General features: G+C 57.2%; 2 protein-coding genes and 1 pseudogene across 2 annotated transcripts in view; 1 reads left to right on the top strand and 2 right to left on the bottom strand.

Moving 5' to 3' along the window:
• WDR34 (WD repeat domain 34) overlaps positions 1-11129 on the top strand; it is a 28727-nt gene extending 17598 nt beyond the window's left edge. The window contains exons 3-9 of the mRNA XM_005660487.3: positions 7990-8099; positions 8583-8740; positions 8926-9035; positions 9578-9745; positions 9867-10099; positions 10406-10563; positions 10782-11129. Of these exons, the coding sequence (XP_005660544.1) occupies positions 7990-8099; positions 8583-8740; positions 8926-9035; positions 9578-9745; positions 9867-10099; positions 10406-10563; positions 10782-11020 (1176 nt within the window). The 3' untranslated portion in view covers positions 11021-11129. The remainder of the gene's footprint in view (positions 1-7989; positions 8100-8582; positions 8741-8925; positions 9036-9577; positions 9746-9866; positions 10100-10405; positions 10564-10781) is intronic.
• LOC100626895 lies at positions 3284-4111 on the bottom strand (annotated as a pseudogene).
• The window catches only part of SPTAN1 (spectrin alpha, non-erythrocytic 1), a 66142-nt gene continuing 51576 nt past the window's right edge, over positions 11120-25685 (bottom strand). Inside the window, 17 exon segments of the mRNA XM_013993907.2 lie at positions 11120-11601; positions 12019-12166; positions 12254-12400; positions 12486-12539; positions 12652-12848; positions 13247-13301; positions 15750-15767; positions 16142-16254; positions 16378-16674; positions 17022-17231; positions 17736-17812; positions 18446-18605; positions 19880-19978; positions 21529-21661; positions 21908-22029; positions 22258-22378; positions 23176-23384. Coding sequence (XP_013849361.2) covers positions 11476-11601; positions 12019-12166; positions 12254-12400; positions 12486-12539; positions 12652-12848; positions 13247-13301; positions 15750-15767; positions 16142-16254; positions 16378-16674; positions 17022-17231; positions 17736-17812; positions 18446-18605; positions 19880-19978; positions 21529-21661; positions 21908-22029; positions 22258-22378; positions 23176-23384 — 2286 coding nt within the window. The 3' untranslated portion in view covers positions 11120-11475.

Below are 25685 nucleotides of genomic sequence, written 5' to 3'. Positions count from 1 at the left end.
TATTTTCTTTCTTTTATTATTATTGTCTTGCTTTTTAGGGCTGGACCTGTGGTATATGGAGGTTCCCAGGCTAGGGATCTAATCAGAGCTGCAGCTGCCAGCCTGCGCCACAGCCACAGCAGTGCCAGATCTGAGCCAAGTCTGCAACCTATACCACAGCTCACGGCAATGCTAAATCCTTAACCCACTGAGCGAGGCCAGGGATTGAACCTGCAACCTCATGGATACTCGTCAGGTTCGTAACCTGCTGAGCCACAACGGGAGCTCCCCCGGATCTTGTTTTCCTGACTACTCAGCTACGTTTCTCCGGGCATTCTCTGTGCCAGCTCATCCACCCTGAGGACAGCTGGGTGAGGAAGTGCTATCCCTACTTCCATTTTATAGATGAGATTCAGAGAGGCTAAGGGGCTTGTCCAGAGTCACACTGTTCTAGTCTGTCTGGTTTTGTTTTTGTTTTTGGCCACGCCTGCGGCATGTGGAGCCTGTACCACAGTAGTGACTTGAGCCTCTGCAGTGACAGCATGGGATCCTTGACATGCTGAATGTCTCGAGGCCAGCTGAGAGCTGTCACCCTTCAAACTCAGATGTTCAGTTGGACATGCAGCCTTGGCTTTGAGATCAGGGAGCCTCTGAAGGAGGGTTTTTATTCCACCCTGGTGTAGCCTCTGGATGTTCTGCTCTCTCAGGAGCCTTTTCTTTCTTTCTTTCTTTCTTTCTTTCTTTCTTTCTTTCTTTCTTTCTTTCTTTCTTTCTGTCTTTCTTTCTGTCTTTCTTTCTGTCTTTCTTTCTGTCTTTCTTTCTGTCTTTCTTTCTTTCTTTCTGTCTGTCTTTCTGTCTTTCTTTCTGTCTTTCTTTCTTTCTTTCTTTCTGTCTTTCTTTCTGTCTTTCTTTCTGTCTTTCTTTCTGTCTTTCTTTCTGTCTTTCTGTCTTTCTTTCTGTCTTTCTTTCTGTCTTTCTTTCTTTCTTTTGCTTTTTAGGGCTGCACCTGCAGCATATGGAAGTTCCCAGGGTCTAATCGGATCTACACCTGCCAGCCACAGCAACGTAGGATCCGAGCTGCATCTGTGACCTACACCACAGCTAACAGCAATGCTAGATCCTTAACCCATTGAGCAAGGCCAGGGATCGAACCTGCAACCTCATGGTTCCTAGGTTCCTAGTCGGATTCATTTCTGCTGCACCACGATGGGAACTCCTTTTTTTTTTTTTTCTTTTTCTTTCTTTCTTAGGAGTTTATCAAAATCTTTCCTTTCTTTGTTTCTTGTTTCCCTTTTTTTTTTTTTTGGCTACACCTGAGGCATATGGAAGTTCCCAGGCCAGGGATCAAACCCACACCACAGCAGGGACTCAAGCTTCTGCAGTGACAATGACAGATCCTTAGTCTGCCACACCAGGAGAGAACTCCTTAAAACCTTTCTTTCTTTCTTTTTTTTTTTTTTTTTTTTGTCTTTTGTCTTTTTTTTGTTGTTGTTGTTGTTGTTGCTATTTCTTGGGCCGCTCCCGCGGCATATGGAGGTTCCCAGGCTAGGGGTTGAATCAGAGCTGTAGCCACCGGCCTACGCCAGAGCCACAGCCACGCGGGATCCGAGCCGCGTCTGCAACCTACACCACAGCTCACGGCAACGCCGGATCGTTAACCCACTGAGCAAGGGCAGGGACCGAACCCGCAACCTCATGGTTCCTAGTCAGATTCGTTAACCACTGCGCCACGACGGGAACTCCTTTTTTTTTTTCTTTTTCTTTCTTTCTTAGGAGTTTATCAAAATCTTTCCTTTCTTTGTTTCTTGTTTCCCTTTTTTTTTTTTTTGGCTACACCTGAGGCATATGGAAGTTCCCAGGCCAGGGATCAAACCCACACCACAGCAGGGACTCAAGCTTCTGCAGTGACAGTGACAGATCCTTAGTCTGCCACACCAGGAGAGAACTCCTTAAAACCTTTCTTTCTTTTTTGTCTTTTCTAGGGCCGCTCCCCGTGGCATATGGAGGTTCCTGGCTAGGGGTCCAATTGGAGTTGTAGCCACTGGCCTATGCCACAGCCACAGCAACACCAGAACTGAACCGCATCTGCGATCTACACCACAGCTCACGGCGACACTGGATCCTTAACCCACTGAGCAAGGCCAGGGATCGAACCTGCAACCTCATGGTTCCTAGTCAGATCCGTTAACCACTGCGCCACGACGGGAACTCCCTCCTTAAAACCTTTCTTACACAGTGTTTCCTTCCTTTAGAAATGGAGACGAGCGTGGAGTTCCCACTGTGGTGCAGCGGAAAGGAATCCGACGGACTAGTGTCCATGAGGACTCAGGTTCCATCCCTGGCCTCGCTCAGTGGGTCAGGGGGATCTGGCGTTGACGTGAGCTGTGGTGTAGGTCACAGATGTGGCTCAGATCCTATGATGCTGTGGCTGTGGTGTAGGCCGGCAGCCGTAGCTCCAGTTTGATCCCTAGCCTGGGAACTTCCGTATGCCTCAGGTGCGGCTCTAAAAAGCAAAAAAAAAAAAAATAAGAAAGAAAGAAATGGAGACTGGTTATAGCCCTTCTCTCCTCTCTGCCTCTCCTTGTGCCTTCTTTCCATCTATTTCCAGATACACAGCTGCCCTGTTCCCATCCAGTCATGGATGAGTTGATTTACTTGAGAGAAATCCTCAAAATTGCTCTGAAAAACAGTTGCCAAGGCCACACCAAAGTGTGGAATCATTGTATCTAAAATTTTAAGCAGAGCCCCAGAAGAAGAACAGAATGAAGAAACGAACATTGAGATTAAAATCTCAGTTCTCTGTGTCCCCTTTTACAGTTGCATTTACAGAGGGTAAGCTTTTGTTGTTGTTCTTTTTTTTTTGGCTTTTTGGGCTGCACCCCCAGCATATGGAGGTTCCCAGGCTGGGGGTTGAATTAGAGCAACAGCTGCTGGCCTGTGCCACAGCCACATGGGATCTGAGCGGAGTCTGTGACCTACACCACAGCCACAGCAACACCATCCTTTAACCCCACTGAGTGAGGCCAGGGATCGAACCTGCGTCCTCATGGATACTAGCTGGGTTCGTTATCGCTGAACTGTGACAGGAACTCTTTTTTTTTTTTTTTTGTCTTTTTGCCATTTCTTGGTCTGCTCCTGCAGCATATGGAGATTCCCGGGCTAGGGGTTGAATCGGAGCTGTAGCCACCGGCCTACGCCAGAGCCACAGCAACGCAGGATCTGAGCCGCATCTGCAACCTACACCACAGCTCACGGCAATACCGGATCGTTAACCCACTGAGCAAGGCCAGGGATTGAACCCGCAACCTCATGGTTCCTAGTCGGATTCATTAACCACTGAGCCACGAGGGGAACTCCTTTTTTTTTTTAAACAAGAGAACAAATCCACTTTTATTTATTTACTTTTAAATAAGTTTAAATCCTTGAAGGGTACAGCATCACACAGATTCTGTGTCCAGTGGCCTTAGCAGGAAGGTTGCTTCTGAATTTGGCACAAACCATGTCTCTTGTCCATAAGCACAAGTTACCTTTCCACGGATTACTCTGATTTTATTCGTTTTTTTGCCAGGAGTTACTGTGTTATTCTTTTTTATTTTTTATTTTTTTGGATTTTCAGGGCCGCTCCTGCGGCATATGGAGGTTCCCAGGCTAGGAGTTGAATCAGACCTGCAGCCGCTGGCCTACACCACAGCCACAGCAACGCCGGATCCTTAACCCACTGAGCAAGGCCAGGGATCGAACTCGCATCCTCATGGATACTAGTCGGTTTGTTAACCCCTGAGGCATACAGGAACTCCCAGTGTGTTATTCTTCGCTTGGTACAGATAAGCACATCTCTTGCCAAGGTAGAATTCAGTTTTAACTCAAGCATAAACACCCTCAGTTTTGAGAAGAGCTGTGTGCTCCCTCTGGTTGCAGAGACCCCAACCCTGCTTATAACCAGCAAAAATGGCCTTGGACTACAACCTTCCTGACATGCTTGTTTTAGAAATCCTGTTCCCAGCAGGTCTCTGCAGGCTCCAAGGTGGCTCTAAGCTTTTGTTCTTTTTTTTTTTTTTTTAGCTTTTCAGGTCCACACCCTCAGCATATGATATGGAAGCTCCCAGGCTGGAGTCAAATCAGATCTGCAGCTGCCGGACTGTACCATAGCCATAGCAAGGCCAGATCCGAGCTGCATCTTCAACCTACTCTGTAGCTCACAGCACGCCGGATCCTTAACCCACTGAGCGAGGCGAGGGATCGAACCTGCATCCTCATGGATGCTAGTTGGATTTCTTACTGCTGAGCCACAACAGGAACTCTCTGGCTTTGTTTTAAAATAACAGATTTAGGGGAGTTCCCGTCGTGGCGCAGTGGTTAACGAATCCGACTAGGAACCATGAGGTTGCGGGTTCAATCCCTGCCCTTGCTCAGTGGGTTAGCGATCCGGCGTTGCCGTGAGCTGTGGTGTAGGTTGCAGACGCGGCTCGGATCCCACGTTGCTGTGCCTCTGGCGTAGGCCGGTGGCTACAGCTCCGATTCAACCCCTAGCCTGGGAACCTCCATATGCCGCGGGAGCGGCCCAAGAAATAGCAACAATAACAACAACAACAACAACAACAACAACAACAAAAACAGATTTAGGAGTTCCCGCCATGGCCTAGTGGGTTAAGAATCCAAGTGCAGGAGTTCCTGCTGTGGTGCAACGAGATCAGTGTCTCTGCCCCAGAAATTCCATGTGCCCCGGGCCTGCAAACAACAACAACAACCACAACCCAAAATGACAACAAAAAACCCCCCAGATTCAGTGAGATATAATTTACATCCCATGTAGTTCACCCATTGAAAATGTACAGTTCGGTGGGTTTTAACGTATTTCCAGAGGTATTGTAACCACTGCCACAGTTAATTTTAGGACTTTCTTTTTGTCTTTTTAGAGCCAAACCCACAGCATATGGAGGTTCCCAGGCTAGGGGTCAAATCGGAGCTGCAGCTGCCGGCCTACACCACAGCCGCAGCAACGTGGGCTCTGAGACACATCTGCAGCTACATCTACGCATCTACACCGCAGCTTGTGGCAACGCTGGGTCCCGAACCCACTGAACGAGGCCTGGGATCGAACCTGCATCCTCATGGATACTAGTTGGGTTCATTACTGCTGAGCCACAACGGAAACTCCAATTTTGGAGCTTTTTTTTTTTTTTTTTTTTTTTTTGGTCTTTTGTCTTTTTTTTTGTTGTTGTTGCTGCTATTTCTTGGGCCGCTCCCGCGGCATATGGAGGTTCCCAGGCTAGGGGTTGAATCGGAGCTGTAGCCACCGGCCTACGCCAGAGGCACAGCAACGCGGGATCCGAGCCGCGTCTGCAACCTACACCACAGCTCACGGCAACGCCGGATCGTTAACCCACTGAGCAAGGACAGGGACCAAACCTGCAACCTCATGGTTCCTAGTCGGATTCGTTAACCACTGCGCCACGACGGGAACTCCAATTTTGGAGCATTTTTATCACCTCCCTCAAAGAAGAAACTCCATATCCACTAGCAGTCACTCCTTATCCCCCCCCCACGTCCTGGCAACTGCTAATCCATTTTCTGTTGCTATGGATCTGTTTCTTGTGGACATTTCTCACGAGTGGAACCATGTAACAAATGGTCTCACTGTCTGCTTCTACTTAGAAAGTTACCAAGGGTCCTTGTGTTGTAGCCTCTTTCATCCCCGCCCCCTTTTTGTGGCTGCATTTGCAGCATATGGAAGCTCTCAGGCCAGGGATTGAATCCGAGCTGCCGCTTTGACCTATGCTACAGCTGCCAGATCCCACTGTGCCAGGCTGGGATCGAACCCATGCCGCAGCAGCAACCCAGATGGCTGCAGAGGCTGTCATTCCTGTTTATGGCTGAGTGACACTGGGTCGTAAGAATACACTTCATTGTCCATCAGTTGTTGGACGTTCTGGCTGTTATGAATAATGCTGTCAGCATTTGCGTACGAGTGCTTGTGTGAACATGTGTTTGTTCCCCGGTCTCGTGGCTGTGCACCTAGGAGTGGAATTGCCAGGCTGTGTGGTAACTCGACATTTTGAGGACCTGCTAGAGTGTTCTCCCCAGGGGCCGCACCAGCCTGCATCCTCGCCAGCAGTGCGGTGGTTCCCACATAGAGCTGCTTACACATTCTGGATCCTTTCCACTGGCGATGTCTTTACATGGGGTTACGAGGTCAAGGAGCATGAGACTGCACAGAAGTTATGGTCTGTGGTGCACTTTACCCGCTGGAAAGTGTGCCAGTCCCTCGCTGTGGCCAGCGTCGCTGGCTTTCTCATTAGCTGCTGCTGGCCAGCTGCGGGCTGAGAAGCAAGGTGCTAGATCTTTACAAAATTGTATGTGCGTTTATAGACACAAAACAAGACTTTGCTGGTGGTGCAGTGGGTTAAGGATCTGGCATTGTCACTGCTGTGGTGTGGGTTTGATCCCTGGCCTGGGAACTTCTGCATGCCACTGCGTGGCCAAAAATACACACAAAACAGGAGTTCCTGCCTTGGCACAGTGGGTTAAGAACCTGACTGCAGTGGCTCAGGTTTCTGCAGTGGTGCAGCTTCAATCCCTGGCCTGGTGCAGTGGGTTAAAGATCCAGCTCAGATCACACCTGGGGCTCAGGTTCAGTCCTTGGCCCAGGAACTTCCACCTGCCATTAAAAAAAAAAAAAATACAGGAGTTCCTGTCGTAGCTCAGTGGTTAATGAATCTGACTAGGAACCATGAGGTTGCGGGTTCGATCCCTGGCCTTGGCTCAGTGGGTTAAAGATCCGGCGTTGCTGTGAGCTGTGGTGTAGGTTGCAGACGCGACTCGGATCCCGCGTTGCTGTGGCTCTGGCGTAGGCCAGTGGCTACAGCTTCGATTCGACCCCTAGCCTGGGAACCTCCATATGCCGTGGGAGTGGCCCTCAAAAGGCAAAAAGACAACAACAACAACAAAAAACACAAACATAAAATTTACCATTTTAACCATTTTTGGGGGGGTCCATGCCCACGACATGCAGAAATTTCTGGGCCAGTGACCTGAGCCATAGCAGTGACAACGCTGGATCTTTAACCTGCTGCACCACGAGAGAACTCCCCATTTTAACCATTTTTGTCTGTAGAATCATGTGGCATTGAGTGTATTTTCATCACTGTGCAACCATCACTGCCATCCAGCTCCAGAAGCCCTAGCTTTTGAACTTATGTATAGAGGCTGTGATTGTGTAGTGGTTAGTTGTTCGTGGTTTTTTTTTTTGGTCTTTTTGTCTTTTTAGGGCCACACCCGCAGCATATGGAGGCTCCTAGGCTAGGGTTCGAATTGGAGCTACAGCTTCTGGCCTACGCCACAGCCACAACAATGCCAGATCTGAGCCATGTCTGCGACCTACACCACAGTTCATGGCAACACCAGATCTTTAACCCACTGAGCAAGGCCAGGGATCGAACCCGCAACCTCATAGTTCCTAGGTGGATTCGTTTCCAAGTTGTTTGTATGTTTGGTTTTTGCTTTTTAGGGCTATATCTGCGGCACATGGAAGTTCCCAGGCTGGCATCAAATTGGGGCTGTAGCCGCTGGCCTCCACCAGAGCCACAGCAATGCCAGATGCAAGCTGAATCTGCGACCTATACCACAGATCCTGGCAACACCGGATCCTTAACCCACTGAGTAAGGCCAGTGATACTAGTTGGGTTCATTACTGCTGAGCCACGACAGGAGCTCCTGTATAGTGGTTAGTGCTCTGTGTTGTGAGACTGTGTAGAATCGTGAGTGTGGGGTTCAGCTCCCATCTGGAGCCTGATGTCTGTCCCGCTTCCCAAGGGTTCCTTCTGGGTTTCTGGAAGCCTCCTTAGGGGAGATGTTGGGATGCAGCCTCTGCACTTTCCTCTGGGTCTGGGCAGCAGATTGGAATCACATACGGGGTTGGGAGGCCCAAGCCGCGTGGTTTGTTCAGTGGCCATGAGGCTACTGGCTCTGTGGCTTTGGGGCTCAGGGTTGGGGATGGTCTGTCTCTTTCAGGTGACCTGCCTGCATACCCTGGGCTACCCTCCAGCCCAAGCACAGGGTCTGCATGTGACCAGTGTCTCCTGGAACACCACGGGCTCTGTCGTGGGCTGTGCCTATGGCCGGTGAGTGGCAGCAGGGGTGGTTGTGGGCCAATAGGAGGCGCTCGAACCCTCGTCTGAGCCTCTGTCTCCCCCTGTACACAGTGACGGGCTGGCTCAGAGCTTGGCCTTTCTGAGTCTTCCTTTTCAAGGCCACCTGGGCATCCAGTTGGCAGAAAGAGCAGAGAAGAGAAGGACTTAGAGCCGTGGACTCCCAGTGTCCACCCACCCACACTGGGCTCTGAGCCCCAGGCCTGACTCACTGACCCAAGAGCTGTCCCCTGATACTCCCGGGTCCCCCCCCCACTCCAATGTGTGCCCCTGTCCTAGCTTTCTGGAGACCCTTTTCCCCGAGCAGGTCATGCCCTCAGGGTGTGATGAAGGAGCCTCTGCCGCTTGGGTGCCCAGTGCAGTGTCTGGGTGCGACGGGGACAGAGGCTCGCCTGTTTGGGGGAGCGGGGGTGAGGTCGCCCAGGCGCAGAGCTGGCTCAGGCCCGCCCTGGGCAGGCTGGATGATGGCGACTGGAGCACGCTGAAGTCCTTCGTGTGTGCCTGGAATCTGGATCGGCGAGGCCTGAAGCCCCAGCAGCCGTCGGCGGTGGTGGAGGTGCCCAGCGCCGTCATGTGCCTGGCCTTCCACCCCACGCAGCCGGCCCACGTTGCAGGTGAGCCGAGCAGCCGGCCTCGTCCCTATTTCCCACCCCGAGTCCACAGCCCAGCAGGGGGAGAAGCTTCCTGGGGGGACCAGCACGGTTTTGAGACAGTGGCCCCGTGTCCCAGCTCGGTTGGGAGGGCAGTGTCCGGCCAGGAAGCTGGGCTGCTGGCTGGGGTCAGCTTGGCTCTTCCGCAGGCGGGCTGTACAGCGGCGAGGTGCTCGTGTGGGACCTGAGCCGTCCTGAGGACCCCTTGCTGTGGCGCACGGGCCTGACCGACGACACCCACACAGATCCCGTGTACCAGGTCAGCACGGAGGGGTCGGGAGGCACCTCCTTCTCCCTCTGTGACGCACAGCAGGCAAGGGCACTGCCCGCGTGGCACAGTCATGGAAGAAGTTCACCAGGAATTGGCAGTGGGCAGCTGCCCCTGGCATTCTCAGAGCTCGCAGGCCACGAGTCAGCTTGTTCCCTGCTTCCTCCACTGGAGCTGCCATGAGGGGGTCCCCACTGCCCTGGTCTCCTACTAGGACTGGGGTAGGGACCTGGGAACCTCTTGGGTTTGCCCTCTGTGGGTGAGGCTGCTCCTATGTCTCGCCTATAAATCTCCCTTTTTTGTTTGTTTTTGGCTGAGCCTGTGGCATGTGGAACTTCCCAGGCCAGGGATTGAACCTAAGCCACAGCAGCGACCCAAGCTGCTTCAGTGACAACTCCAGATCCACTGCACCAGAAGGGAAGGTGGATCCTGAAGGCTCTGTTTTCCTGGAAGAAAAGCAGGGGTGGAGGGTGACATCCAGTCTTGTGGGGCCGGGGTCCTTTCCTGACCTGGCCCTGCACCCTGTCATCCAGGTGCTCTGGCTCCCCGAGCCCCGGCACAGCCAGCGCTTCCAGGTGCTGAGCGCGGCCGCGGACGGGAAGGTGCTGCTCTGGCAGGGGGGCACGGGGGGCCGGCTGCGGCTCAGCGCGGGCTTCGCCCTGGCCGTGCAGCAGCTCCCCAGGAACACCAAGCTGAAGAAGGTAGGCGGGGCGCGCCCCAGGCTGTGGGACCCCCAGCCAGGGAGCCGCTCGCGGGCCAGGGCTCCCTGGGGCCACTGTGAGTGGCCTCACCGGGCCCTGCCCTGCATTCTCTTCTCCACAGCCTCCCCGGGGGGAGACCGAGGTGGGCGCCACGGCGGTGGCCTTCTCCAGCTTCGACTCCAGCCTGTTCGTGCTGGGCACAGAGGGAGGCTTCCCGCTCAAGTGCTCCCTGGCGGCGGCGGAGGCCGCCCTCACGCGGATGCCCAGCTCTGTGCCCCTGCGGGCCCCGGCACAGTTCACCTTCTCCCCCCACGGTGGTCCCGTCTACTCTGTGAGCTGCTCCCCCTTCCACAGGTACAGACGGCCGGGCCTCCTCCATCAGCTCGGGGCCTCTGGCACGGGGGCGGGCGAGGGTGTGCCCCCGGGCGGCCCTAGAGCTGCTCCGCGCACCTGCAGTCTGCCCGGCCTGGGTCTTCCCCATGTGAGCGCCAGTAGCCAGAGAGCTCCTGTGGTTGGCTCCAGGGAATCAGCCCCTTTCTAGAGGACCCCAGGTTCAGGGGACTAGGGAGGGCTTCAGGAGCCTGGCACGAAGGCTCCAGCCGCTCTTGGACCCCCGGCGCTCATCCCCTCGCCTGGCTGTCTGCCTTGCATCCCGTCCAGGAATCTCTTCCTGAGCGCAGGGACCGACGGCCACGTCCACCTGTACTCCATGCTGCAGGCCCCGCCCCTGGCCTCCCTGCGGCTCACCCACAAGTACCTGTTTGCTGTGCGCTGGTCCCCAGTGCGCCCCTTGGTGTTCGCAGCTGCTTCTGGGGAAGGTAGGAAACGGACAGTGGGCATGGCTCCATTGAAGTGACGTGAGCCCAGCCTGGGCCTGAACTCTGGGTTGGGGAGCCTGTACGTGAGGCGAGCGTGACTCTCCTCACGGGGATGGGGTGCTGGATGGGCTAACAGCCTTCCGCTGTGCGCGGAGACTTTGCGAGGCCCCGGGGCTGCTGCTCAGGGCCTCTCCTAACGCTTGACTCTCTCTCGAAAGGTGAAGTGCAGCTGTTTGATCTCCAAAAGAGCTCCCAGAAACCCACGGTTTCGGTCAAGCAAACCCAGGATGAAAGGCCCGTCTACTGTCTTGAATTTAATTGCCAGCAGACTCAGCTCCTGGCTGCGGGCGATGCCCAGGGCACGGTGAAGGTGTGGCGGCTGAGCACCGAGTTCACGGAACAAGGACCCCGGGAAAGAGAGGACCTGGACCAGCTGGCAGCAGAGGTGGCCACCTGAGGGCGACAGAGCTCCGCGGGGCCGTGGTGAGGCGGTAGTGGTGGGTGAGGGGGCTGCACCTGTGCTGTTTCTGATGGGAGCCGAATGAAGACGAGAAGCTTTTGGGGGAGTCAAGTCATTTATTTGTCTTTTACATGAAAACAGAAAATGGGTGGGATGGGGAGAACAAGAGGGGGACTAGCCAGCTGCTTTGAGTTTTCTGCTGTCGGAATGGGGCAGCTGGCCTGAAGACAGGAAGTGGGTCCCCGCAGCAACGTGGCGATGGCTACTGGACCAGAAGCGGTGTCTCGAAGCACCGTTTTCTACTACATCTTATCCCAAGCTAAGCAGGTTAAGGTTACACTGGAAAGCAACACTGTCTGGAGTATTTCTCCTAAGAGCACAGAGATGAGTTGACATGCAGCGGGTGACAGCAGGGCAAGCAGCGTGGGCCAGGCTAACCTAGGAGCAGAGGGTCAATTCACGAAGAGCGAGCGGGTAAACTCAACATAGTCGAAAGCAGTGGGGAGTTCGCGGCCCTTGCCGTCCACGTAGGGCTTCATGTGGGAGACGCAGTAGTCGGCTTGTTCCCGAGTCAGGTTCTGGAAGGGAGGGTGGCACCTGTCAGCGAAGCCACACCAGCCACGCCGGCTGAGGCCGGGCGTGGGGAGGGGGGCAGACGGGACCTCAAAAACGTTAGTGCCCAAGCTTCAGCGTCCCTGCTGATGGGACAAGACGCCTCTCCCAGCAGGTCAGGCTCAAAACTGGGGTCTGTTACTTTAGACTCAGCTCTGCCCCCAACCCAGAGGAGCAACTCTGCCTGGAATTTTCATTTCTTTTTGGCTGGGCCTGTGGCACACAGAAGTTCCCAGGCCAGGGACTGAACCTGCTGTACAGCAGCAACCCGGGCCACTGCAGTGACAACGCCAGGTCCTTAACGCACTGAGCCACCAGGGGAACTCCAGGGGCCTCACTTTTCAAAGACACCTCCACCCCCCTGGGGAAGCAGAGCCCCAGACCTGGTACAGCTCCTCCTTGGTCACGTAAGGCTTCCCCTCGGAGCTCAGGGCCCGGAAGGCGCTCTCGATCTCCTCGCTGGACTTGACGTTCTCGGTCTCGCGGCTGATCATGAAGGCCATGTACTCTTGCAGGGAGACGTGGCCGTCCCTGGGGAGGCCAAGGTGCGGGGTGAGCAGGGAGGGGAGGAAAGGAGCCGCAGGCAGGGCGGCTTCCACCCCGTTCCCGGATGCTCACCTGTTTGGATCCACGGTGTCCAGGATGGCCTCAAACTCAGGGTCAGGCTCCCCTTCCTCCACCATGGGCAGATCATAGCCCAGGGAGCGCAGGCAGGATTTGAACTCCTGGTGGTTCAGCCGGCCAGACTTGTCTTTGTCGAAGTGTCTGCGGCACAAAGCCGAGGCCTCAGTGCCCAGGCCCAGCTGCCGAGCCCGCCTCCCCTGCCAGGGAGGGCGCAGCGTATACTCACTTAAACATCATGCTGAATTCTTTGAGGGCCTCTTCGGTCACCCCTGTCGTGTTCCTGGAAGAGAAGAGAATCAGGGACTGGGTCCTCCACGCCCCACGTCAGGTGACACGTTTCGTTCTCTGCCAGCGCACTGCCTGCTGGCCCCAGGGTGAGCTGCTGCGGGTACCTGGCCTGGATCTGCTGCTCCAGGTTGTGCTGCATGCGCATGCCCAGCTGGTCCAGCTGGTCCCACTGCTGCGCCAGGCCCACGGTGCTGTGCTCCGTGTACTTGTTGTCCAGGATCAGGGCTTCCTCCATGGCCGCCCCCAGGTCCTCGATCTTCTTGAGCTGACTTCTCATGGCTCGAATCTCCTGGTGCTTGCGCTGCAGGGGTGGGGAAGCAAAGATGCACGGAGCAGAGGCTCACCCCCAGCTCGAGACCGGCAGGGCTGCCTCGAATGGGAAAGGGGGAGGGAGTGAAGCTAAAGAAACCCAACAGCCTCCACAGGGGGAGAGACTTCAGTGTGAGTCACGAACCAGGGGGGGACCAGCCGGGGCAACGGTATGTGCCAAGGACCAAGGGAGCCACTTCCAAGTAGGGCCCCAGGTAATAAGTGTCAAGGACGAAAGACTTTAAAATGACGGGGGTCAGGGGCTCTGAGCCAAGGGAAGAGTGATACCCGACCGGCCCAACCCGTGCCTGCCTGACTTCAGGCCAAGCAGGCCTGCTGGCGGTGCTGGGGTGAAGGATCTGAGCTGGGCCAGAAACACTAGGCTCTTACTTTGGTAGCTTCAAGCTGGGATTCGAGGGTCCCGGATTCTTCCACCATGCAGGACCTAGACACAGGAGCAGAGTGAGCAGAGAGGCCCCGTCGTGAGCTCGAAACTAACTTCCCTCAGATAAAAGTGCCTGCGGGCTCCAATTCCTCTCCTGAGGGAGACAGCCCCTATCTGCTGTGGGCTCTCTTTTCCTAAGCGGCCCTGGGAGCCAGGGAGGGCAGGTACTACCTCTCCGGCTTCAGGGACAGGAAGCGGCGGCCGACTGTGTGCGCTACCTGCCCCAGGCCAACGGGGAGGCCAGGGCTGAGCCCGCCCAGCCGCCCCACTGCTCCCAGACCCTTTCTCACACGGCTCCTCAGGCCCAGCCAGGCTGTGCCATGGTACCTGATCCAGGCTGGGCCCTCGAGGGGGACATCGGGGACCGATTTTAAATTACCCCTTGGGAATTGAGAGGGGATGCAGGCCTGGCACCACCTCTGCAACCACAGGGGAGGACGCCTGTCCAGCCAGGCCACCGGAGAGATAGGAGATTGGGGGAGGAGGGGAGCCGGATTCTGGGGTCAGTGACAGCAATGGGGGGGATGCAGTCAGGTGACCCCTCGACATGGAAACCAGCGTACTAAAAAGGTCATGACCAGATGCGGGTTCGTGTTTTTCGGTTGCACCTGCGGCATATGGAATTTCCTGGACCAGGGATTGAACCTGTGCCACAGCAGTAACCCGGGCTGCTGCAGTGACAAGGCTGGATCCTCAGCCTGCTGAGCTACGGAACTCCCAGATTTGGGATTGAAAGTGGTTCCAACTCTACCCAAAGGAGGGAGGTGGCTGTGACTAAGCCCCAGCTTCAGGTTCTATCTAGAGGCAGCGCCAGAGGCTCCTTCCAGGGCCAAACTCTGAGGGGCGGTGGGGAGGGTCTCCTCCCAACATGACGCAGTGTGAGGTCACACAGGCCACCAGTGAACAAAGACGACAAACGCGGTTACGTGCAGGGACGAGTCACACTGTGCACGTGTCCTTGGGGGGGTTCAGCCCGGCCTCCCTGTCCCCGCATTTGCCCCCGCCTACCCTTTTAACACCCAGCGAGCCAGGATTAGCTCTGAAATCTCCCCAAGTTCAAAGTGCTCCAGCAAGGCAAGGCACCCGGCTGCCTCCTACCCCAGCAGATCAGACTCACAGTCACGCCACGTCCCCCTGGGAAAAGCACACCCCCGGGACCTGGGGGCAGGAGGCTGGGTGCCGGTGCAGTGGGAGGAGGACAGACCCCCCTTCCCACGCGGCCGCGGGCGGTGGGTTAGTCAGAAAGCAGAGCTGCCTGGGGAAGTCAAGAGTGCATCGGTAAAACCACAGTGAGGTAAGAAGAGAAATAAGAGGAGAAGAACCTTCCAGACAGATCATCCCCAACTTCATACTGATAGACACGAATGACCCGACGATACGCTATGCTAGTCAAAGAAAAGAGACCAAGTGAATACACCGGAGGACGGAGGCGGGAGCAGACCGAGACGGACACACACCACGAGGCCCAAGCTGGCAGTGCACAGGCGGGGCCCCCGTGCCCGGAGGGACCTGGCGGAGGCAGAGCCGGCCGGCCTGGGAGGGCGGGCAGCCGTGGGCAGCTCACACTGGGGCTGGGCAAGACAAGAGGGACAGCATGGCACCTCGTGGGGACAAGAGCCAAGACCAGCGGACAGCCGCGGGCACCAGGGAGGAGCACGGACACCGGGGTGGCCTACGAGCTCAAGCTGAACCTGTGCTCCCGATCCCTCCCTGCCCCGCCTGCTGTGCCTGCCGGCAGGGCCCAGCAGCACTAGGCGAAGCCCCCGTGGCCCCTCGCCGTGGGTGAGAAGGCAAAGGTGCCCAGCGCGGGCTCACGGGGAGGACCCCTGGGACTGGGCAGGCGGTCCTGCTCCTCTGGGGGTTCCTCCCAAGCCCCATCTCTCTCCATCCCTCCGAAACCCTGGCCACTCGGACCTCCTCTGAAGGCAAATGACAGCTCAGCCCTCACTGGGGGCACTTGGGGGGGGGGGTCAGTGCAGAGCTGGGACTTCCTGCACCTGCCTGAGCCCCCTCAACAGTGTCATCCTGTTTCACGGCCGTGACTTTCTAGGGGCTGATTTTGGTCCTGTCAGACACAAGGGGGACAGGCAGAAAGATCCAGTGTAATCTCAGTGGCTGAACGAGCATGGGGGTTTCTCAGAGGCTCTGACTCCAGCTCTGGCTCCTGGCTCCACTCATCTCCTGAGAGAACCCTTGGGGATCTCAACCGAAGGTGGGAGTGGCTCCCCCGCCGGACCGCAGGCCCAGTGGGCCGCGGGTGCCGGGGAAGGAGGGGACACGGGTGGGGCGGGGACGTGCAGCCCGCCCTGGGCAGGAAGACCCATCCTGGGATCCTCTGCAAGCCAGGCCACAGGGGGACGGGGGCACAGAGGGCAGAGAGACAAGCACACGAGACACCACCACACCACGAGCCCGGAGGAGGAGGAGAAGTAAGAAGTCAATATTAACCCATCGAGGAGATACGTTCTGCGGAGATGGGATCCAAGCAGCCACAAGACAAGGTGGTGTCCGGACAGCAGCAATCGCGAGGCGGGGGACAGAGGACACAGAGAGAAAAGAAAAACAAATCAAGGTCGTCAGTATCCACACAGCACTCGTCCCTGTGCCTCCGTCGCCGTCGCGAGCGAGCCAAGCACGCCCGATCGACCCCACCCCATCCACGACAGCCAGCAGCTCCGCCTTCGGAAAACCTCCTTCCAGAACGCTCCTAACTCTGCCCACCCTCCGGCTCCAGCCACATCGGGCCACGCTCCTGAGCCTCCTTTCCTCATTGCGAGAGGCCTTCGGCTCCGCACAAAGCGCCCCCGTCGCGAGCCCGGGCCTGGCTGGCGGGGCCGCACCTCGTCTCCTGGATCCACTGGTGGAAGGCGTTGGCGTGCTGGGCGAACTCCTGGCGCAGCTTGTCGTTCTCCTCCTGCCGGCGCTGCTCCTTCTGCAGCTCCAGCTCCCTCTCCTAAGGACCAAGGCGGCGGCGGGGCAGCGTGTCATCCCCGCCCCCCCGCAGACGGGGACCCGCGAGAGGGAAAGCGCGCTCCCTCCCCGCGTCCCGCGTCCCGCTGCGCGGCCGGCCAGGCACCTTGATGATCTTCTGCAGGTTCCTCCAGGTCTCCTCCAGGGCCTCCATGGTGAACCAGGTGTAGGGGTTGGAGGCCACGCGGAAGCTCTTGATCTGGCGGTCCAGCTCGGCCAGCTGGTTGAAGTCGGCCTGGGCCGAGCTGAGCGAGGAGCGGAAGGCGTCGTGGGCCTCGCGCAAGGCCTTGATCTCCTCCAGGGAGTTGCAGCGCACCGGGTCCGTGAGGTCCTCCTCCGCGTTTTCAAACCAGCTGTTGAAGGCGGAGGCCTTCTTGGCGAAGGTCAGGAAGAGGTCCTCCACCTGAACGCAGAGGAGACCAGTCAGGACAGCGGCCGGAGGGCGGGCCGTGCGGGGTCGGGAAAGCCGGGGCAAGGTCCCGGTGCGGCAGGGGCTGGCTCGGGGCTCGGCCTGGCCTCCCTTCTCCCCGTCCCACTGCTGAGGGCGCTCCGTCTTTCTCCCCTTTCCGTGGGACGTGCAAGTTCGGCCTGGCCCGGGCGCCTCCAAGCGCAGCCCTGCGAGAGAGCAGGGGTCCCCCCCTGCCTTGGTTTAAGTCGCCTCCCCGCGCCTGGGCAGAACCTCCGTCCTGGGAGGTGGGTTTGCCCTCCCTGGGCCTTGAGCTGCTTGAGCTTGGCCGGGGCCACGCTGACCTTGCGGAAATGACTCTGCGCCTCCAGCAGCTTCTTCTTCCGGGCGGCCGAGTTGGCCAGAAGCTGGCTCCACCTCTTCATGAGGGCGGCGTGCCGGGCCTCGATGGCCTTTGACTGCACGTGCTTGGCGGCCAGCAGCTGATCTTTGAGGGCGGTGATGTTGGCAATGCCCTCCTGCTGGAAGGCCTGCAGGCCGGCGTCGAAGGTCTCCTGAACGAGGAGTGAGACGCCAGTGTGCAGCAAAGCACCGAGAGGAGAGCGGGCTCTTGCCGGTGCCTCGGCTGGCAGGGCACCTGCATCTGACAGCCAGCTGCCTGGGCCAGACCGCCAGCCTCGTCCTCAGCCACTCCTGACACTCGGTCACACCTGGTCACTTTTCTGCATCTCCTTCAGACTGCAGGTCACCGCAGCAGCTCCTCCCAGCCCCACTTCCCGCCTCGGGCTCTCTCCGCTCCTACACGCCTGGCTCACCCCCGTGACCTAGCAGGGGTCTCCTCTGGCCACCCCAGCCTGCTGGAAACCGAGTCAAATGCCGCTTGGGTGAGTGAAGATCGGCACATCCTGCTGTGCTCGGCCCGTCAGCACCTGTCAGGCCGCGTCCCCAGGGCCCAGTGTAAGACGGTCACCCGTCTCAGCGGAGGACGCTGCCACTCAGCCACCAGGAAATACCACCTGAGTAAATTTCAATCCGTCGGCAAGGGGGCCGTGACTGACCTGTTTGGTGAGGAGAGTTTGGACAGAGGACAGGTCTCGGCCATAGTCATCTGTCTTTAAGCTGTTCTCCTTTTCACCTGGAAAACCAAGCACAGGGCGTCAACGATCCGTTCGATCCGTTCGCCACGCGGTGGGGCGGAGTCGCAGGGAAGACGGAGGCAGCTGGTATCGCACTGCGTTTCCAGCCCGGTATTACCAAGAGCAAGCGCTGAACCCACGCTAGCCGGTTCTTCCCGGCACCCAGGCAGCACCCCCACCCGACATCTGTGTCACCAAGAGGTCCTGCCAGCCTGTCCTAGATGTGGTTTAGTCACTACTAAGGGCGACAGCAACCACCAAGGTCTGGAGATCAGCCCAGCTCCTCCTCGGCGGGGACGGGCTCCCACCCTAGACCCAAGCGGCTGGGAGGGGCGTGAGTGCGTGTGTGCGTGCGTGTACTGAGGCAGGCTGCTCTTGCGGGTACGCTGCTTGTGCTGTGATGTCCACTGCTCCTTTCACCATCATAGGTCCTCTTTTTTGTTAACCCTTGTGTGGCCCAGGGGCATCACTGAGGCCTTGGCTCTGCCTCAGGCCCTGTCCTGATGCCAGCAGTGGTGTGCCGGTCTGCCGGGCAGCAGGGTCTCTGATCCACCACATTCCAGCCGCTTCTTCTCCAGGAAGCAGGCAGCCTCCCTGGCCCGGGAGGGTAAGGGACTCCGGGTGGCGCTTACCGATCCAGGACTCCACCACGTCGGCCTTCCAGTTGAACTGAAGGAAGGCCGAGTTCTCGTCCAGCTTTGCCTTCCTCTGGGCAGCGGCTTTCTCCAAGTCTGAGACCTTCCCGTTCAAGCCTTTCATCTTTGAGGAGATGTTCTCCTCGTGGTGATTGTTCTAGGCCACGAAGAAGGAGAAGGCGCACTCGGTCAGCCGCACCGTCCCGAGCTGCCCGATCTGCACCCTCCCTGCCTGGGAAGATGGGCCATGTGCTCTCTGCCCGCGGCCACCACACCAGCGGGAAAGGCTTTTCTTTTTTTCTGGCCACGGCATGTGGAAGTTCCCAGGCCGGGGATCTAACCTGCGTCACAGCAGCGACCCGAGCCGCGGCAGTGACAACACTGGATCTTTAACCCGCTGTGCCAAAGGGGAGCCCCGGGAAGGCTTTTCTAAGAACAATATAGAGTAAGAACCTAAGAATGACGGATAATGGCAATTCTACTCCTACGAGTGATAACGAAGAATGAGATAAAACCCTAAATCACAATGATGGTATTTTTCATCAGTATTAGTTTTGAGAGCAAAAAATTAGGAACAGCCTAAACAACTGTGACTTAAAGGCTACTATGCATATGCAACAGGAGCTCAGAACAAGATTTTCACACTGATATTAAAAATCATTAAGCCTCAGAGTTTCCGATGTGGTGCAGTGGAAACGAACCTGACTGGGAACCACGAGGTTGCCGGTTCAATCCCTGGCCTCACTCAGTGGGTTAAGGATCTGGCATTGCCGTGAGCTGTGGTGTAGGCCGCAGATGCAGCCTGATCTGGCATAGTGTGGCCGTGGTGTAGGCCGGCAGCTGTAGCTCCGATTCGACCCCTGGCCTGGGAACTTCCATATGCCACGGGTGTGGCCCAAAAAAAGCAAAAAACCAACAACCAGAAAACCCGTCCCGTACAGCAGCTGGGTTTTATGTGGTGTGTAACCCAATCGCACAGGTGCCGTCAGCGCAGTGGGAGGCTCTGTGTGAGGAGAGAGCCTGGAGGGTCAGGCACAGGCGGGACCAGCCGTCATCTGCTTGAGGCCTCACGGGGGACTGTTTGGATTTGCCCGCTGGTGTTGCCCCACCTCTATGAAGCGCCTGTTGCTGGAAATCAAACTTGAAAGAGCACCAGGTGAGGCTGCCACCAGCACACAGGGACCAGCGGGGGTGCTCTTTCGCCTGATGAAGGCGGGAAAAAGCCGAGCGCTGCAGAGTCACTTCACTAACTGGCTTCAACAAGGGGAACACATCCGGTTAACCACCGACACGGGAATGGAGGTGCTACCAGTTTCCCCACAGCCCTCTGCTTGGGTGACAAGGCCAGGGAGGAGCTTGGGGGCGGCTGTGGGACCAGCACACGGGCGTCCCCGAGCAGGAACGGGGGTCTCACCAGCGAGCCAGGCTCACCTTCTTGACGAGATCCTGCCCGTTGGCGCAGACGTCCTTTACCCGGTCCTTGTGGACGGTGAAGTCCGTCTCAAAGGCTTCGTGCTTCTTCAGCAGGCCCTGGAGCGGAAGCACCAAGGGGGCCACTGAGCGCCTGGCCTGTGTGGGGGCCAGGTCCCAGGGACAGAGGGACAGGAAGCAGGTGCCCTCACTCGCCCCCCGGGCCAGCTGGGGCTAAAGCAACGGAGAAACAAACAGGTGACGTCAGGGGACGCGGTCCGATGAAGACGCCCGTGGGCCCGGCGGTGGGCGAGCTGGGGAAGGCCTCCCGGAGGGGAAGCTCTTGCTGGTCCATGGGCACAGCCCCTTCAGGAGACCCCAGAACGGGACACCGGGCCCCGTAGGAGAAGCACCAACAGAAGAGCGACGCCCACCCTGAGATTTAACCTGAGCACCCGAGCGCCCTCGGCTTCTTTTCCTGGGACGGCTTAAGTGGTGGAGGCAGCGCCCCTCATACTGGCCTCCAGGGAACTCGGCCATGCAGGCGACGTGGGGTCCCCTGCTCCGCTAACTTCTCCCTGCACCCCCCGACGAGCGGATCAGGGTCCTGGCTGAGAGGAATGCGACTTGGGTCCATTCCATTCTCGGGATTTGAACTCTGGCTCCACAGAGGCCGGCACGGACTGAGGGACATCTGACCGAAACGTGCAGGTGCTCCCAGGAAGGCAGTCGATTCGTCCTCTGGGACCCGGGCTGCTCTGCGACAGCTCTGCCCCATAGGCCAGGCCTCAGGACCCCTGCAGCCTCTGCCTTGGCCTCTCTGAACGCCGCCTGAAGCAGCTGACCTAGGCTGGCTGGACAGTGAGAGGCCCTGGGGAGGGGACTGTCCCAGCTGGGACCAGCTGCCAGCCACATGCCTGACACCATCAAGGATCTCCCAGGCCGCTGCCTGCTGCCTGTGAGGGGGTCTCGAGCGCAAGCAGCAGAGGGAACGCCCTTCAAGTCACAGAACCGTGGGAAAGAAGCTGTTGGTTTGCGTTGTTATGCAGCAATAGTTAACCAGTGTACAGGAAGGACGTTACGGGCTGAACTGCATCCCTTACACCATGAAGCTCTAACCCCCGGCACCTATGGGTGCGGTAAAGAGGTCTCTGCAGATGCAATCGAGGTCAGACAAGGTCACCAGGGCGGGCCCTAACCCGGGGAACTGGAGTCTAGTATCAGTGGGAAACCTGGACGCAGACACACCCAGAGAGGGTCCACGCGAGACACGGCCACGGGCCGAGGCTGGAGCGGGGCGGCCACAAGCCAAGCTTCCAGAAGCTGGAGGAGGCAAGAAGGCTCCTCCCCGAGAAGCTTTCTAGGGAGCGAGGCCCTGGCAACACTTTCATCTCAGACGTCTCGCTCCCGAGCGGTAAGACATCAGCTTCTGTTATTTTAAAGCGCCCCACTTGGTGCCCCTTTGTCAGGGCGGCCACAGGAAACCGACAGAGCGCAGCCCCCCTCGGTGGCGATGCTCAGGAGGGCTGGGCTGACAGCAGGGCTCCGCGTCCCGTCTACAGAGGGGCAGCAGCTCTCCCGGGGGCCCCGAGCACCCTCCCCTAAGAGCCTGGCCACTGGGCAAAGTAGCAGGAAAGAGGCCAGCAAGCAGCCTCTGCAGGGTCTCTGACCTGGATGGCAGCAAGAGTGTCTCCGTAGTCTTCGCTGGCCACCAGGGTCATCTTCTCATTGATCCAGGCTTCCTCCTCCTCCACGTTGGCCACAAACTGCTGGTACTCCAAGGACTCTTCCAGCCGCTGGCCCCTAATCACGACACACAGTGAAGGGGCAGCCGTGAGCTCCTCCGGCCTGGACACTCAATGTTCACGACGAGTGTGGGAGGCAACCGGTTCGCTCAAGCCCTCTGCCCCGTACAAAGCAGGGACCGCACGGCTGGCGCCAGCGCATGCACTGGCGTCACAGAAGGGCCTGTGGGAGCGCCTCTGGCGCAAGCCGGCCGTGGAGGGGACACAGCCCGGAGCTCGGGGCTCCACCACCCTGGCCGCTCACCGGGCTGCCGCCAGCTGCTTCAGCTCCTTCCAGTGCTCCACGAACTGCGCCAGGCGCTGCTGGATCTCCTCCTGCCCGATGGTGTTGTCATCGGACAGCTTCTTCCCCGTGTCCAGGACACCCTGACAGGCACGAACGATATACAGCCCATCCAGATCGCCCACTTCTAGATGCTTCCAGGAAAGGGCCACAGCATCCAACTCAGACCCTCCTCCCCACCCCTGCTTTGGGTGAGGGACCATAAACACTCTAGAGGCTTCGGGGAGGCCAATGAGCACAGAGGACTTCGTTGTGGGCCACCCAGGCCCCCTCAAACCCACTGTCCACGCAGCCAGGAGGGCCCTCCTCACCTGAATCGCCGGCTCGTGGGCAGCCAGTTCTGCCTCCAGCCGTTTGTGCTTCTTCCTCAGGTTCTGAACGCCTGTGAGGTCGCGGCCATAGTCCTCCGAGCTCACCAGCAGCTTCTTCTCCCTGCACGACACAGGCCGGCGGTCAGCCTTGCCTCCCGGGGTTTCCACTGGAGACGCGTGGTCAGGAGGGCTGGGAAATCCAGACCCCGCGACACCCTTCACCTGCATCCACCCACCACTGCAGGCAAGTCCTTGCAAGTCCTTGGGAAAAGTCTACTTCCCAAAGGAACAGCATCCACGCGTGTCTCTAGGGGTGCCTACTGTGTGCGACTCTGCAGGGGGTCAGGTGCTCGGAGGACTCGAGGGGTCACGGGGTCGCTCTAGCAACCCTGCCTTACCCAATGCGCACAGACCGCACGTGGTGATATGGGAGATGCTGAGGCCAACAGCCTTCGAAGGAAGTGAGGCCTTGAGAGGACCCTGTCCTTGAAAATGGCCTGTTTACAGGCCACGCCGCCCGGGAGAGGCCAGACTGAAATGCTGGGGAAGGCAGGGTGCACACCTTCCTCCCTAGCAGATCCGACCGCCTTTCCCAGAGACGAAGGCACTCGTGTCCCAGTGACCCACGCGCAGGGTCTGGACAAGGCCTGGGGAGCCAGCACGCACCACCACGTGGAGCCCATCGCCGATCACTGTCACCAGACACCAGGACAGGAGACCGTGATGTCCCACGTGAGTGTGTGTGAGGCGGGACCCAGGCTGGCACGGGTGCTGAGCCTGAGCCCCTTCTGACCTACTTCCCTGTGTCGCCACCACCGTCCAGGAGAGCGTGAACCCCTGGCCCGGCGCGCTTCCCCACGCCCGCCCTCCCAGGCTCTGGGGCGCTCCCGAGGGCCCCGGCCTGGAGCGGGAGCGTACTTGATCCAGGATTCCTCGTCGTCCATGTCCCGGAAGAACTGGTGCAGGCGGTGGGACTCGTTCAGCCTGGCGCGCCGGGAGGCCGCCATGCCCTTGATCTTCTGGAACCGGCTGTTGATGGCGTCCCGCTTGTCCTTCACTTGGGAGGTGTCGAAGGCGCTGCTGGTCATCAGGCTGTCTGCCTGGCTGTTGAGGTCCTTCAGGCGGTCCTGAGGCAGGGGACACACGGAGGGGCTGGGAATCGGGGCCGCCCACAAGTACCCGCCGGCCAGGCAGCACCTCAGGACCTCTTCACCAACCGGCTGGTTTCAGATTCGGTCACGTGTACTCTCCGAGCGTGAAATGCAGACCCTGGGGTTCTAAGCAATCGAAACTATTTTCAGGAGTTCCCGTCGTGGCGCAGTGGCTAACGAATCCGACTAGGAACCATGAGATTGTGGGTTCGATCCCTGGCCTCGCTCAGTGGGTTAAGGATCCAGCGTTGCTGTGAGCTGTGGTGTAAGTCACAGACGCAGCTCAGATCTGGCGTTGCTGTGGCTCTGGCTTAGGCCGGTGGCTACAGCTCCGATTAGACCCCTAGCCTGGGAACCTCCAGGTGCCACGGAAGCGGCCCTAAAAAGACAAAAAAAAAAAAAAAAAAAAGAAAGAAAGAAAAAGAGAAACCTATTTTCACAACAACACAAAAACACTGTCTGCCTTTTAAACTGGGTGGATGTCTGCTCAAAGCAGCGGCCAACGGCGCCGAGTAGAAACTCGATTCTTCTTTTTTTTTTTTTTCGTCTTTTGTTGTTGTTGTTGTTGCTATTTCTTGGGCCGCTCCCGCAGCATATGGAGGTTCCCAGGCTAGGGGTCGAATCGGAGCTGTAGCCACCGGCCTACGCCAGAGCCACAGCAACGCGGGATCCGAGCCGCGTCTGCAACCTACACCACAGCTCACGGCAACGCCGGATCGTTAACCCACTGAGCAAGGGCAGGGACCAAACCCGCAACCTCATGGTTCCTGGTCAGATTCGTTAACCACTGCGCCACGATGGGAACTCCCGAAACTCGATTCTTTACTGCCATGTGTGCTCTGTGAACAAAGCTGTCTCACTTAAGAACATCCTTAAAAAGGCAAAGTTGTGGAGTTCCCTTCGTGGAGCAGCAAAAATAAGTCCAACTGGTACCCAGGACGCAGGTTTGATCCCTGGCCTCGCTCAGTGGGTTGAGGATCCCGCGTGGCTATGGCTGTGGTGTAGGCCGGCAGCGGCAGCTCTGATTTGACCCCTAGCCTGGGAACCTTCACGTGCCGCAAGTGCAGCCCTAAAAAACAAACAAACAAAAAAGCGAAGTTGTCAGTTTTATTAAGAGCCGTCTCTGAGTACATGTCATTTTAATCTCTGTCTGATAAAATGCAAACACACAGAAAGCACCTTCACTGCATGAAGTTCAATGACTGTCCTGAGCTGAACTAGCCACGTGCTTCACGAACCAACTACCATTTTCACTTAAAAGAACGGCCAACAGACAAACTATGGTCATTACGACTCCAGGACCTGGCAAATTCTTTGTCCAGAACGAATAAAGTGAAACTGTCACTTTAAGGAAAACTCAGTTTGTTGCTAATGACAGAATTCACACTTTCTTGAGAAAATCAGAATTCTGGAAAACTGGCGGCCACCTCCCTGAGCCTGACGGCTTCCCAGTCCGCGAAGATTTCTCCGCTGAGACCCGCTGTGGAGTCAGCGCAGCTTCCTGCCATCCACTGACTCGGGTCGTCATCTAGCAGAGCTACTAACTCCCCCGAGTAGTTCCCAAGTGATTCTACAGCCTCACGCGGAAGCAAAAGATCCAGTCGAAGGCCACTGGATTTAAATGTAAACAGTACGGTAAGTCAACTACACTCCAATAAAATGAAAACAATACACAGTACGAAAAGCTGATTACTAGGGTTTCAGAGACCACTGGCAACTAACCTCGAGGAAACCACAACTTGCCGAGTCTGATGTCGTGTCAACGAGTATCCATAATTACCTGAAATAAAATACTAGTCCTGCTCTACCTGTGTGAGGCTGCATTTTCATCATAGACGAAACACCACAACAGACTGAATTCGGAAGCAGCCATGAGAAGGAAGCTGAATGTTAAAGAGAACTGCAAAAACATAACCAATGTCACTTTTGTGTGTGTGGAAAAACAAAGATATTATACTAAAAAATGTTACTTCTGGCAACTTCTAATGAGTTTATTACTTTAAATGAACTGACACATTTTTCTCAGTTTTCTCACATTGCTATAATTCATCGGCCGTATTCGGATTTCACCCATTTTTATATGCGTTCCTTTGTGTGTCTCCGTACGTGTGTGCGGTTCCCTGCATTCCGTCACTACGCAACTCACCAAGATCAGGAAAGAGGACCCCATTCTGTGAGCACAAAGCAACTTCCCCGTAACCTCTACGGCTGCACCCCTACCCTGTCCCTAATTCCTGGCAGCCACTGATCTGTTGTCTCTAACTTGTCATTTTGAGA

This window comes from Sus scrofa, chromosome 1, assembly GCF_000003025.6.
Source record: "Sus scrofa isolate TJ Tabasco breed Duroc chromosome 1, Sscrofa11.1, whole genome shotgun sequence".
In the NCBI taxonomy this organism is placed as follows: Eukaryota; Metazoa; Chordata; class Mammalia; order Artiodactyla; family Suidae; genus Sus; species Sus scrofa.
This window is presented reverse-complemented; position numbering and strand designations above follow the sequence as displayed.